General features: G+C 44.4%; 1 protein-coding gene across 1 annotated transcript in view; it reads right to left on the bottom strand.

Moving 5' to 3' along the window:
• LOC112241737 (microtubule cross-linking factor 1) overlaps positions 1–15,825 on the bottom strand; it is a 204,394-nt gene that overhangs the window by 43,998 nt on the left and 144,571 nt on the right. The window contains exons 4-6 of the mRNA XM_042329610.1: positions 15,774–15,825; positions 14,981–15,361; positions 13,355–14,137 (exon numbers count right to left, since the gene is read on the bottom strand). The exon at positions 15,774–15,825 is cut by the window's right edge and continues 284 nt beyond it. Of these exons, the coding sequence (XP_042185544.1) occupies positions 13,355–14,137; positions 14,981–15,361; positions 15,774–15,825 (1,216 nt within the window). The remainder of the gene's footprint in view (positions 1–13,354; positions 14,138–14,980; positions 15,362–15,773) is intronic.

Genomic DNA, 15,825 nt, shown 5'->3' with positions numbered 1-15,825 from the left:
CATAGCCTGGTTCCTCTCTACCCAGCACAGCCAGAAGAGGACTGGCCACCCCTCAGAGCGTGGTTCCTCTCTACCTGGCACAGCCAGAAGAGGACTGGCCACCCCACATAGCCTGGTTCCTCTCTAGGTTTCTTCCTAGGTTCTGGCCTTTCTAGGGAGTTTTTCCTAGCCACCGTGCTTCTACACCTGCATTGCTTGCTGTTTGGGGTTTTAGGCTGGGTTTCTGTACAGCACTTTGTGACATAGGTTGATGTAAGAAAGGCTTTATAAATAGATTTGATTGATTGTATGATCTACCATTTAGAAGCGCTGAGTCTGTACTTTAGTAAAATAAAATAAAAATAATACAAAAATTAAATAAATAATCTGGGAAATTTGACATAAACTCACCTCCCTGACCTCAGTCACATATACCCTGCCTTAGAACAGAACGATCATAGTCGATAACGTAACATCAAGAAAAACATTGAACAGAATTAGCTCAACTATTATTAGGATATGAGGAGTATTTCTAGAAGTACCAATATAAACAGACGACAGTAATGTCCTTCCCATGAAGGGTAAAACGGGAATCAGAAGACCAGAGTGTCCAGAGGTGGTCAATGGCAACAACAACAACAACAACAACAAAAACAACAACAACCCAACGGCTGGAAATAAATATCTGTGGTCAGGGGAGTGGACCGACTGTTGTGATGAAAACAGAAATTAAAAAAAAAGAGACAGAGAGAGAGAGACAGAGAGAGAGAGAGAGACAGAGAGAGAGAGACAGAGATAGAGAGAGAGACACAGAGAGAGAGAGACAGAGATAGAGAGAGAGACAGAGAGAGAGAGACAGAGATAGAGAGAGAGACACAGAGAGAGAGAGACAGAGAGAGAGAGAGAGACAGAGAGAGAGAGAGAGAGAGAGAGAGAGAGACAGAGAGAGAGAGAGAGAGAGACAGAGAGAGAGAGAGAGAGAGAGACAGATAGAGAGAGAGACAAGAGAGAGAGAGACAGAGAGAGAGACAGAGAGAGAGAGAGAGAGAGACAGAGAGAGAGACAGAGAGAGAGAGAGAGAGAGAGAGAGAGAGACAGAGAGAGAGAGAGAGAGACAGAGAGAGAGACAGAGAGAGAGAGAGAGAGAGAGAGACAGAGAGAGAGACAGAGAGAAGAGAGAGACAGAGGATAATATTAAAGTGAGACCTGGAACCTTGTTAATTCTACTTTAACCGTTACTATTACAATGTGGCTCTTATCCTCCACACCTCACCACCCCCTGGCCAAATTCAAACCGGCACAGGGACGCGTTGATCGAGTTCCATGAAGAACATTCCAGAATTTGGCACCTGTACTTGACTGTCTAAATGCCTCTGAAAAGACACGCAGTTGAGCTAAGAAATCTTTTAGAAATATCTTGACTCTACGCACATGTGCAATGCCCTAAATCTTTACTTTACACTGGTGTGTTGTCTGTCCTCATCAAGTCCTACTACAGGGAGAAGGGATGGAAGGTATGGAGATGAAAGAGGCACTGACCTCAGGTCTTAAAGAAGCCAAAGGGGGGCCCTGTGGTATCTAGTGTGTCCCAGGATGGCTCCCCTGTTCTGGGCGAGGCCCTGAGGCAAGACCCTCCTGGCTCTGGCCCTGGGTCTCCACGGCTCGCTCCTGTCCTAGACGCCACTCCAGCTCATCCCTCGCACCGGACTGTGACTGGGGGGTGGGGGTCAGGGGGTGACATGTGAGGGAAGTTGTGTGGGTGTGGGGACAGAGGGGATGGAGGGGGGAGGGGAGTGCATGAAGCGGATTGGTGGATAAACGAACAAACGGACGAATGACAATAAACAAACAGCAGGAGGATTTTTTTTTTAAAGCAAAAAAATAAAAAAAATAAGAAGATAAAGACAAGGGTGAAAAATTATACTAAAAACTACAACAGAACAGATGGATTAGAGAACTAAGAACTACAACAGACGGGTTAGAGAACTAAGAACTACAACAGAACAGACGGATTAGAGAACTAAGAACTACAACAGAACAGACGGATTAGAGAACTAAGAACTACAACAGAACAGACGGACAAGTTAGAGAACTACAACAGAACAGACGGATTAGAGAACTAAGAACTACAACAGAACAGACGGATTAGAGAACTAAAAACTACAACAGAACAGACGGATTAGAGAACTACAACAGAACAGACGGATTAGAGAACTACAACAGAACAGACGGATTAGAGAACTAAGAACTACAACAGACGGATTAGAGAACTAAGAACTACAACAGAACAGACGGATTAGAGAACTACAACAGAACAGACGGATTAGAGAACTAAGAACTACAACAGAACAGACGGATTAGAGAACTAAGAACTACAACAGAACAGACGGATTAGAGAACTAAGAACTACAACAGAACAGACGGATTAGAGAACACGAATGGAACAGAGTTAGAGAACGAAGAAAAGTGCAAAGAGAAAGACCAACTTAAAGACCACGGCGTACGAGAGAGACGAGAAGAGGACTAGAACGAGGATGAACAACATGATGGGTTGAAACATCTGAAGGACGGAGGGAACACAAAGAGGAGGAGAAAGAAAGAGGGATTGGGGGGGAAAAAGAATGCAAAACACTGGTTATGAAGCGCATGCAATGAGGGAAACATGAGTCCAAACCGACTGCTGCTAGACAGAATAGATACCACCGCTGGTGAGCTTCAGCTAACTCACCACATGCTAAACGCATGGCAGCAGCCCATGCAGTAGAAGCAGTAAGAAAAGATGACGAAGCTTAGATCTTAACTCTACACACGTGAAATGCTTTAATTCTTAAAAGAAGTTTAAGTCCCCTATTGTTATGTTAAGACATATCAAGGTCATTTGCTTATGAATCGACTTCTGTTTGGACAAATCACGTCTTTTTCTTGCTTCCATTCAGTTGGCGTCAGGCGACTCTGGGATATCGGGTTACATCTCCACAACCATTGGAGGCTCGGGAGTCCCGCCTTAACGCATATTTCACTGATTGGACTGTCTGTTAATTTGTGGCGGAACAGCACAGGACAGGCACGTTCACAGGAAAGAGTAAACAATGAACGACAGCAGTGAAGGATGTTCCTGACCACTAGCTACACTGCATTCGAAAAGTATTCAGACCCCTTGACTTTTTCCACATTTTGTTACGTTACAGCCTTATTCTAAAATGGAAAATGGATTATATAAAACATATTCCTCATCAATCTACACACAATACCCCATGATGACATCACAATACCCTATGATGACATCACAATACCCCATAAGGATGTCATTATGGGGTATTGCAATGTCATTATGGGGTATTGTGATGTCATTATGGGGTATTGTGATGTCATTATGGGGTATTGTGATGTCATTATGGGGTATTGTGATGTCATTATGGGGTATTGTGATGTCATTATGGGGTATTGTTTATAGATTGATATGGAGGGGGAAAAAACGATTTCATCAATTTTAGAATAAGGCTGTAATGTAACAAGACGTGGAAAAAGTCAAGGGGTCTGAATACTTTCCCGAATGCATTGTATATAAAAACTGATCACAGTAATAAGACAACTGAAATCTTCTAGCATGTCAAATGTAATGTTGATTATGAGCAACAAAGAAATCCATCAATAGGTTATTCCATCAATAGGTTATTCATAGCATATGAGATTTCAACATGACATCTACCATGTACTACTTTATCATACTACTTACTATAGCAATGCATATTAGTGCAAAAAGTGCATACAAATCATGGATAACTTTTATCTCCCTCACCAACTTCAAACATCTGCTATCTGAGCAGCTAACCGATCGCTGCAGCTGTACATAGTCCATCTGTAAATAGCCCACCCAATCTACCTACCTCATCCCCATACTGTTTTTATTTTATTTACTTTTCTGCTCTTTTGCACACCAGTATCTCTACTTGCACATCATCATCTGCTCATTTATCACTCCAGTGTTAATCTGCTAAATTGTAATTATTCACTCCTATGGCCTACTTATTGCCTTACCTCCTCATGCCTTTTGCACACAATGTATATATATATATTCCTACTATGTTATTGACATGTTTATTGTTTACTACATGTGTAACTCTGTGTTGTCTGTTCACACTGCTATGCTTTATCTTGGCCAGGTCGCAGTTGTAAATGAGAACTTGTTCTCAACTAGCCTACCTGGTTAAATAAAGGTGTTCTCAACTAGCCTACCTGATTAAATAAAGGTGAGACAGAAATAAATAAAATATAAAAAAATATATATATTAAAAAATACCACCAACAACAAAAAAGCAGAAAATCTGAGCGTTCTATAAGGCATTAGTAGGTGTTGTTCATGGTCCTCTCATGAAGGTTTTATACACTTAACATTAACATTCAACAGGTTTTTAAACTTTCTTCCAAGATTTATCATTCAACTTGATTTTTAAACTTTATTCCTTTCCTTCAGAAATTGGACAGACCACAGCTTCTTGAAGAGTGCTGGACAGAGTGCTGGACAGAGTGCTGGACAGAGTGCTAGACAGAGTGCTGGACAGAGTGCTGGACAGAGTGCTGGACAGAGTGCTGGATTGTTACAGCTGTTTATTGAAGTTGTTGGTTGTAGATGTTAGTTGAGTTAGAGTATATAACAGACCCAGACAAGGGGTCCTATAGGCAGATCATATTAACCATGAGTCCTATAAGTCAGAGTAGTAGGGGGTAAAGTACTATCACTGTCTACTGTCAAATGAGAATGTATTCTTAATTGAGAAGTTCTTAATTGAACAATCTGCTTCATACAGGACATCCTGTCATACTGCAGTCAACAGACCATATGAGTCATACTGCAGTCAACAGACCATATGAGTCATACTGCAGTCAACAGACCATATGAGTCATACTGCAGTCAACAGACCATATGAGTCATACTGCAGTCAACAGACCATATGAGTCATACTGCAGTCAACAGACCATATGAGTCATACTGCAGTCAACAGACCATATGAGTCATACTGCAGTCAACAGACCATATGAGTCATACTGCAGTCAACAGACCATATGAGTCATACTGCAGTCAACAGACCATATGAGTCATACTGTAGTCAACAGACCATATGAGTCATACTGCAGTCAACAGACCATATGAGTCATACTGCAGTCAACAGACCATATGAGTCATACTGCAGTCAACAGACCATATGAGTCATACTGCAGTCAACAGACCATATGAGTCATACTGCAGTCAACAGACCATATGAGTCATACTGCAGTCAACAGACCATATGAGCCATACTGCAGTCAACAGACCATATGAGTCATACTGCAGTCAACAGACCATATGAGTCATACTGCAGTCAACAGACCATATGAGTCATACTGCAGTCAACAGACCATATGAGTCATACTGCAGTCAACAGACCATATGAGTCATACTGCAGTCAACAGACCATATGAGCCATACTGCAGTCAACAGACCATATGAGTCATACTGCAGTCAACAGACCATATGAGTCATACTGCAGTCAACAGACCATATGAGTCATACTGCAGTCAACAGACCATATGAGTCATACTGCAGTCAACAGACCATATGAGTCATACTGTAGTCAACAGACCATATGAGTCATACTGCAGTCAACAGACCATATGAGTCATACTGCAGTCAACAGACCATATGAGTCATACTGCAGTCAACAGACCATATGAGTCATACTGTAGTCAACAGACCATGAGTCATACTGCAGTCAACAGACCATATGAGTCATACTGCAGTCAACAGACCATATGAGTCATACTGCAGTCAACAGACCATATGAGTCATACTGCAGTCAACAGACCATATGAGTCATACTGCAGTCAACAGACCATATGAGTCATACTGCAGTCAACAGACCATATGAGTCATACTGTAGTCAACAGACCATATGAGTCATACTGCAGTCAACAGACCATATGAGTCATACTGTAGTCAACAGACCATATGAGTCATACTGCAGTCAACAGACCATATGAGTCATACTGCAGTCAACAGACCATATGAGTCATACTGCAGTCAACAGACCATATGAGTCATACTGTAGTCAACAGACCATATGAGTCATACTGTAGTCAACAGACCATATGAGTCATACTGTAGTCAACAGACCATATGAACCATACTGTAGTCAACAGACCATATGAGTCATACTGTAGTCAACAGACCATATGAGTCATACTGTAGTCAACAGACCATATGAACCATACTGTAGTCAACAGACCATATGAGCCATACTGCAGTCAACAGACCATATGAACCATACTGCAGTAAACAGACCATATGAACCATACTGTAGTAAACAGACCATATGAACCATACTGTAGTCAACAGACCATATGAACCATACTGTAGTCAACAGACCATATGAACCATACTGTAGTCAACAGACCATATGAGTCATACTGTAGTCAACAGACCATATGAACCATACTGCAGTAAACAGACCATATGAACCATACTGTAGTCAACAGACCATATGAACCATACTGTAGTCAACAGACCATATGAGTCATACTGTAGTCAACAGACCATATGAGTCATACTGTAGTATAAATCAAATCAAATTTTATTTGTCACATACACATGGTTAGCAGATGTTAATGCGAGTGTAGCGAAATGCTTGTGCTTCTAGTTCCGACAATGCAGTAATAACCAACAAGTAATCTAACTAACAATTCCAAAAACTACTGTCTTATACACAGTGTAAGGGGATAAAGAATATGTACATAAGGATATATGAATGAGTGATGGTACAGAGCAGCATAGGCAAGATGCAGTAGATGGTATCGAGTACAGTATATACATATGAGATGAGTATGTAAACAAAGTGGCATAGTTAAAGTGGCTAGTGATACATGTATTACATAAGGATGCAGTCGATGATATAGAGTACAGTATATACGTATGCATATGAGATGAATAATGTAGGGTAAGTAACATTATATAAGGTAGCATTGTTTAAAGTGGCTAGTGATATATTTACATCATTTCCCATCAATTCCCATTATTAAAGTGGCTGGAGTTGAGTCAGTGTCATTGACAGTGTGTTGGCAGCAGCCACTCAATGTTAGTGGTGGCTGTTTAACAGTCTGATGGCCTTGAGATAAAAGCTGTTTTTCAGTCTCTCGGTCCCAGCTTTGATGCACCTGTACTGACCTCGCCTTCTGGATGACAGCGGGGTGAACAGGCAGTGGCTCGGGTGGTTGATGTCCTTGATGATCTTTATGGCCTTCCTGTAGCATCGGGTGGTGTAGGTGTCCTGGGGGCAGGTAGTTTGCCCCCGGTGATGCGTTGTGCAGACCTCACTACCCTCTGGAGAGCCTTATGGTTGAGGGCGGTGCAGTTGCCATACCAGGCGGTGATACAGCCCGCCAGGATGCTCTCGATTGTGCATCTGTAGAAGTTTGTGAGTGCTTTTGGTGACAAGCCGAATTTCTTCAGCCTCCTGAGGTTGAAGAGGCGCTGCTGCGCCTTCTTCACGATGCTGTCTGTGTGAGTGGACCAATTCAGTTTGTCTGTGATGTGTATGCCGAGGAACTTAAAACTTGCTACCCTCTCCACTACTGTTCCATCGATGTGGATAGGGGGTGTTCCCTCTGCTGTTTCCTGAAGTCCACAATCATCTCCTTAGTTTTGTTGACATTGAGTGTGAGGTTATTTTCCTGACACCACACTCCGAGGGCCCTCACCTCCTCCCTGTAGGCCGTCTCGTCGTTGTTGGTAATCAAGCCTACCACTGTTGTGTCGTCCGCAAACTTGATGATTGAGTTGGAGGCGTGCGTGGCCACGCAGTCGTGGGTGAACAGGGAGTACAGGAGAGGGCTCAGAACGCACCCTTGTGGGGCCCCAGTGTTGAGGATCAGCGGGGAGGAGATGTTGTTGCCTACCCTCACCACCCTCGGCCCGTCAGGAAGTCCAGTACCCAGTTGCACAGGGCGGGGTCGAGACCCAGGGTCTCGAGCTTGATGACGAGCTTGGAGGGTACTATGGTGTTGAATGCCGAGCTGTAGTCGATGAAAAGCATTCTCACATAGGTATTCCTCTTGTCCAGATGGGTTAGGGCAGTGTGCAGTGTGGTTGAGATTGCATCGTCTGTGGACCTATTTGGGCGGTAAGCAAATTGGAGTGGGTCTAGGGTGTCAGGTAGGGTGGAGGTGATATGGTCCTTGACTAGTCTCTCAAAGCACTTCATGATGACGGAGGTGAGTGCTACAGGGTGGTAGTCGTTTAGCTCAGTTACCTTAGCTTTCTTGGGAACAGGAACAATGGTGGCCCTCTTGAAGCATGTGGGAACAGCAGACTGGTATAGGGATTGATTGAATATGTCCGTAAACACACCGGCCAGCTGGTCTGCGCATGCTCTGAGGGCGCGGCTGGGGATGCCGTCTGGGCCTGCAGCCTTGCGAGGGTTAACACGTTTAAATGTCTTACTCACCTCGGCTGCAGTGAAGGAGAGACCGCATGTTTTCGTTGCAGGCCGTGTCAGTGGCACTGTATTGTCCTCAAAGCGGGCAAAAAAGTTATTTAGTCTGCCCGGGAGCAAGACATCCTGGTCCGTGACTGGGCTGGATTTCTTCCTGTAGTCCGTGATTGACTGCAGACCCTGCCACATACCTCTTGTGTCTGAGCCGTTGAATTGAGATACAGACCATATGAGTCATACTGTAGTAAACAGACCATATGAACCATACTGTAGTAAACAGACCATATGAGTCATACTGTAGTAAACAGACCATATGAGTCATACTGTAGTAAACAGACCATATGAGTCATACTGTAGTAAACAGACCATATGAGTCATACTGTAGCAAACAGACCATATGAGCCATACTGTAGTAAACAGACCACATGAGTCATACTGTAGTAAACAGTAGTAAACTGATGTTGTGTTGCATCTGAACATTGAGGTCCATAGTTGTTTGTTTGTTTTTGTCTCATGAAAGTGTGTTGAACTTGAGAACAGTGTTAAACAGACTCTAAATTAAACTTGACTTAAGTTCTGAGTGGTCCAGTCTTTTACTAAACTGTCCAGACCTGGGGTTAAGTTCTGAGTGGTCCAGTCCCTTACTAAACTGTCCAGACCTGGGGTTAAGTTCTGAGTGGTCCAGTCCCTTACTAAACTGTCCAGACCTGGGGTTAAGTTCTGAGTGGTCCAGTCAGTCCTTTAATAAAGCTGTCCAGACCTGGGTTGTGTCCCAAATGTTACCCTATGGGCCCTGGTCAAAAGTAGTGCACTACATAGGTACTAGGGTGCCATTGCTAGCTGTATTGAATGGTTCTTTGTGTTTGCTACGCTACGCTGTGTTAGCATCACATTAAGAGGCAGGGAGGGAATGGCTCTACTAATGACTGTATTGAATGGTTCTTTGTATATGCTACGTTACGCTACGCTGTGTTAGCATTAGATTAAGAGGCAGGGAGGGAATGGCTCTACTAATGACTGCATTGAATGGTTCTTTGTATATGCTACGTTACGCTACGCTGTGTTAGCATCACATTAAGAGGCAGGGAGGGAATGGCTCTACTAATGACTGTATTGAATGGTTCTTTGTATATGCTACGTTACGCTACGCTGTGTTAGCATTAGATTAAGAGGCAGGGAGGGAATGGCTCTACTAATGACTGTATTGAATGGTTCTTTGTATATGCTACGCTATGCTGTGTTAGCATCACATTAAGAGGCAGGGAGGGAATGGTTCTTTGTATATGCTACGCTGTGCTAGCATTAGATTAAGAGGCAGGGAGGGAATGGCTCTACTAATGACTGTATTGAATGGTTCTTTGTATATGCTACGCTACGCTACGCTGTGCTAGCATCACATTAAGAGGCAGGGAGGGAGGGAATGGTTATTTGTATATGCTACACTACGCTGTGTTAGTATTACATTAAGAAGCAGGGAGGGAATGGCTCTTTGTATATGCTACGTTACGCTACGCTGTGCTAGCATCACATTAAGAGGCAGGGAGGGAATGGCTCTACTAATGACTGCTCACTCGGATGAGTTCAAATCCAGGAGCAACGGACTCTACCATTTACACAACTCCCCTTGGGGTTTTATACTGTTTACATCCATTAGCAATGGACTTTACCATTTACACAACTCCCCTTGGGGTTTTATACTGTTTCATTCTGAGTGTGGCGGCAGGTAGCCTAGTGGTTAGAGCATTGGGCCAGTAACTGAAAGGTTGCTAGATTGAATCCCCGAGCTGACAAGGTAAACATCTGTAATTCTGCCCCTGAACAAGGCAGTTAACCCACTATTCCTAGGCTGTCATTGAAAATAAGAATTTGGTCTTAACTGACTTACCAAGTTAAATAAAGGTAAAATAAAAAACAAATAATCAAGAAGCAATGGACCATTTACACAGACTGTTTAATACTGTTTACATCCAGTAATAATGGAATCTACCATTCACACAGACTCCCCTTGGGGTTTACATCCAGTAATAATGTACTCTACCATTCACACAGACTCCCCTTGGTGTTTAATACTGTTTACATCCAGTAATAATGGACTCTACCATTCACACAGACTCCCTTGGTGTTTACATCCAGTAGTAATGGACTCTACCATTCACACAGACTCCCCTTGGAGTTTAATACTGTTTACAACCAGTAGTAATGGACTCTACCATTTACACAGACTCCCCTTGGGGTTTTATACTGTTTACATCCAGTAATAATGGACTCTACCATTCACACAGACTCCCCTTGGTGTTTACATCCAGTAGTAATGGACTCTACCATTCACACAGACTCCCCTTGGAGTTTAATACTGTTTACAACCAGTAGTAATGGACTCTACCATTTACACAGACTCCCTTGGGGTTTTATACTGTTTACATCCAGTAGTAATGGACTCTACCATTCACACAGACTCCCCTTGGAGTTTAATACTGTTTACAACCAGTAGTAATGGACTCTACCATTTACACAGACTCCCTTGGGGTTTTATACTGTTTACAACCAGTAGTAATGGACTCTACCATTTACACAGACTCCCCTTGGGGTTTTATACTGTTTACATCCAGTAGTAATGGACTCTACCATTCACACAGACTCCCCTTGGGGTTTTATACTGTTTACATCCAGTAGTAATGGACTCTACCATTCACACAGACTCCCCTTGGGGTTTACATCCAGTAGTAATGGACTCTACCATTCACACAGACTCCCCTTGGTGTTTAATACTGTTTACATCCAGTAAATGGACTCTACCATTCACACAGACTCCCCTTGGTGTTTACATCCAGTTGTAATGGACTCTACCATTCACACAGACTCCCCTTGGGGTTTTATACTGTTTACATCCAGTAGTAATGGACTCTACCATTCACACAGACTCCCCTTGGTGTTTACATCCAGTTGTAATGGACTCTACCATTCACACAGACTCCCCTTGGTGTTTACATCAGTTGTAATGGACTCTACCATTCACACAGACTCCCCTTGGTGTTTACATCCAGTTGTAATGGACTCTACCATTCACACAGACTCCCCTTGGTGTTTACAACCAGTGGTAATGGACTCTACCATTCACACAGACTCCCCTTGGTGTTTACATTCAGTAGTAATGGACTCTACCATTCACACAGACTCCCCTTGGTGTTTACATCCAGTAGTAATGGACTCTACCATTCACACAGACTACCCTTGGGTTTTGTAATTATCCCGTCTGTGGCACTCTAGCAACATGATCCTGGACTCTATCTATCTGGCTCCTTGGTTAAACATGATCCTGGACTCTATCTATCTGGCTCCTTGGTTAAACATGATCCTGGACTGTCTATCTGACTCCTTGGTTAAACATGATCCTGGACTGTCTATCTGACTCCTTGGTTAAACATGATCCTGGACTGTCTATCTGGCTCCTTGGTTAAACATGATCCTGGACGGTCTATCTGACTCCTTGGTTAAACATGATCCTGGACTGTCTATCTGACTCCTTGGTTAAACATGATCCTGGACTGTCTATCTGGCTCCTTGGTTAAACATGATCCTGGACTGTCTATCTGACTCCTTGGTTAAACATGATCCTGGACTCTATCTATCTGGCTCCTTGGTTAAACATGATCCTGGACTGTCTATCTGGCTCCTTGGTTAAACATGATCCTGGACTCTATCTATCTGGCTCCTTGGTTAAACATGATCCTGGACTGTCTATCTGGCTTTTTAATGTTTAATAGTTATTCACGCTTTGCAAAATAACCCCCTTTTTTTTTTAAATGTCCCGGTCATTAATACATCTCAACCGCTCCATATTACCGTAATGTTTTCCATAATAACATCTAACTGACTTTGTAATTCGTCTTATTGATACTTATTCATACTTGAGCCAATAAGGAAGCAGCCAGGGGGTTGATGTCCAGGAGTGGCAGGGAGACAGCATAACATACAGTACAGACATGTATGGGGGCTGGGTTACAACCCAAATGGCACCTTTATCCTATCATAGTGCACTACTGTTAACCAGCTTCCATAGGGCTCTATATAGGGACTGTTGACCAGCTTCCATAGGGCTCTATATAGGGACTGTTAACCAGGTTCCATAGGGCTCTATATAGGGACTGTTGACCAGGTTCCATAGGGCTCTATATAGGGACTGTTGACCAGCTTCCATAGGGCTCTATATAGGGACTGTTAACCAGGTTCCATAGGGCTCTATATAGAAACTGTTAACCAGGTTCCATAGGGCTCTATATAGGGCCTGTTAACCAGGTTCCATAGGACTCTATATAGGGACTGTTGACCAGCTTCCATAGGGCTCTATATAGGGACTGTTAACCAGGTTCCATAGGGCTCTATATAGGGACTGTTAACCAGGTTCCATAGGGCTCTATATAGGGACTGTTGACCAGCTTCCATAGGGCTCTATATAGGGACTGTTAACCAGGTTCCATAGGGCTCTATATAGGGACTGTTAACCAGGTTCCATAGGGCTCTATATAGGGACTGTTGACCAGCTTCCATAGGGCTCTATATAGGGACTGCTAACCAGGTTCCATAGGGCTCTATATAGGGACTGTTAACCAGGTTCCATAGGATCCTATATAGGGACTGTTGACCAGCTCCATAGGGCTCGCAACTGGTGCGACCTGGAAAAACAATCTTCAAAGGCCGTCAAAGCCCTTAAGAGACAAGGGCTTAAGCCAAGTAAAGCAAGCCATATGGATCTGGTCAACAGTAGTGCACTAGATAGGGAATAGGGTTCCATATGGATCTGGTCAACAGTAGTGCACTAGATAGGGAATAGGGTACCGTTTCGGTCGACCCCTGGATAGAGACAGATAGAGGTCAGAGGTCACAGGAGTGTCCCATCCTGTCTTCCTTACCTGGAAATCTGTGACCAGGTCGCGTCCCAGGGTGCTGATGGGAGAATCCCGGGACATGGAGGTGACCCCTGACAGGAAGCTGCTAGACTCTGTAAGGTTGGGCATGGGCGACAGGTCATCCCCACTATCCCGGTCCCCTACCCTCTCCCTTAGCCCGTCTCCCAGGTGATCCACCTTCTCCATGAAGATATGGAGCTCTGTCCTGAAGGCCTTCATTCGGGTGTTGATAGTGTCCAGGACCTGGGAGTCTTGTAGGGACTCGGGGAGTGTGGTGGTGTTCCCCCTGTCCTCTCCGCTTCCCTCCCCCCTGTGTCCTCTGAACCCCTCTATGCAGAGACTGTCCCCTCCTGTTACTATAATCTTTCCCTCGTAGATCAGACTGTCCGTGTCAGTAATGAGGCGGTCTACGGTCTTCCCAAGACGCTCTGCTTCTCGTTTGACGTTCATGAACGTCTCACGGTCTTCTCGTCTGAGGTTGGCTAGTTCCGTGGTGCTGAGCCCGCTGATCTCGTCTGAGGGCTTGTGACTTCCGAAACCAGAGGTCGTGGTGGTCTTCTCAAACAGGTCCTCCGAGTCGCTCTCGCCGCCGACAGGCCCCTCCCTCTTGGGGTGTAGAAGGAGGAGCCTCCCAGTTTCTTCCTCCTCTGCGGCGTCTCGGCGGCCGGTGTCGCTGTCTGCATCGCTGTCCCGTGGGGAGCCGGTGCGGAGGCCCAGGTGTTGGGCCAGGTCACAGCGCTGAACGTTGGACATCAGAACTCTGTTCTCATACTGCAGCTTCATCACCTGGATGGGTAAGGAGACAAGACCACAATGTGTTAACTTCAGAGAGAAGACACCGTTATGTTAACGTCAGAGAAGACACCGTTATGTTAACGTCAGAGAGAAGACAACATTATGTTAGCTTCAGAGAGAAGACACCATTATGTTAGCTTCAGAGAGAAGACACCGTTATGTTAACTTCAGAGAGAAGACACCGTTATGTTAGCTTCAGAGAGAAGACACCATTATGTTAGCTTCAGAGAGAAGACACCGTTATGTTAACTTCAGAGAGAAGACACCGTTATGTTAGCTTCAGAGAGAAGACACCATTATGTTAGCTTCAGAGAGAAGACACCATTATGTTAGCTTCAGAGAGAAGACACCATTATGCTAGCTTCAGAGAGAAGACACCATTATGTTAGCTTCAGAGAGAAGACACCATTATGCTAGCTTCAGAGAGAAGACACCATTATGTTAGCTTCAGAGAGAAGACAACATTATGCTAGCTTCAGGAACATCTTAAGACAAAACGTCTTTACAAAGATAACAACCAGATACAATGCACAGAGCATTATTGTTACTCTAGTGAGTCATACACCGAGCATTATGGGTACTGTAGTACATCATACACCGAGCATTATGGGTACTGTAGTACATCATACACAGAGCATTGTGGGTACTGTAGTACATCATACATATAGCATTGTGGGTACTGTAGTACATCATACATATAGCATTGTGGGTAATGTAGTACATCATACACATAGCATTGTGGGTACTGTAGTACATCATACACATAGCATTGTGGGTACTGTAGTACATCATACACATAGCATTGTGGGTACTGTAGTACATCATACAACACACCTTCCCGCTGAGCTCGTTGATCTGCATCCTGGCTGCCTTCAGCTCCTCCATCATCACAACACCGCCACCGTTACCCCCATTACCGGTCTTCATCAGCATCACTCCGACATCGACATCCTCGTCTCTCGGGCCGAACTTGAAGCGGTTCAGTTCGGAGGTCAGCTGTTTGTTGTGGTCCTCGATCTCCGAGATGGACCGCCGGAGAAGTTCTGCCTCTTCCTCTACAAACTGTAGGTGGCGCCGCAGCTCCCCGGCTGACTCCAGAGCGTCTCCGCCGTACGGGGAGGAGGGCATGCTGCTGAAGGGCTCCCGGCCGAAACAGTCCCTCTCGTACTGGCAGCGGATGTCCTCGTTCTCAGCCCGCAGGCCTCGGTTCTCCACCTGATAATAATGATCACAATGTCATGTTTTATTTAGGAAATTATTTTCTTTCCTATACGAAGATAAAAAATTATGACAAATGCTATTTACTATGTAGTTCACTGCTTTAAACCCCACTGGGCCCTGGTCTATAGTAGTGGATAGGGCCGTGGTCTATAGTAGTGGATAGGGCCCTGGTCTATAATAGTGCATAGGGCCCTGGTCTATAGTAGTGGATAGGGCCCTGGTCTATAGTAGTGGATAGGGCCCTGGTCTATAGTAGTGGATAGGGCCCTGGTCTATAGTAGTGGATAGGGCCGTGGTCTATAGTAGTGGATAGGGCCTTGGTAGTGCATAGGGCCCTGGTCTATAGTAGTGGAAAAGGGGGACATTTGGGGGACATAGCCAAAGGTAAAATAGTCATGGCACCTACCTCTAGTTCAACAATCTTCCTCCCCAGAATATTAGCCTCTTCCTCCACCAGT

Source organism: Oncorhynchus tshawytscha, linkage group LG10, assembly GCF_018296145.1.
Source record: "Oncorhynchus tshawytscha isolate Ot180627B linkage group LG10, Otsh_v2.0, whole genome shotgun sequence".
NCBI lineage: Eukaryota > Metazoa > Chordata > Actinopteri > Salmoniformes > Salmonidae > Oncorhynchus > Oncorhynchus tshawytscha.
This window is presented reverse-complemented; position numbering and strand designations above follow the sequence as displayed.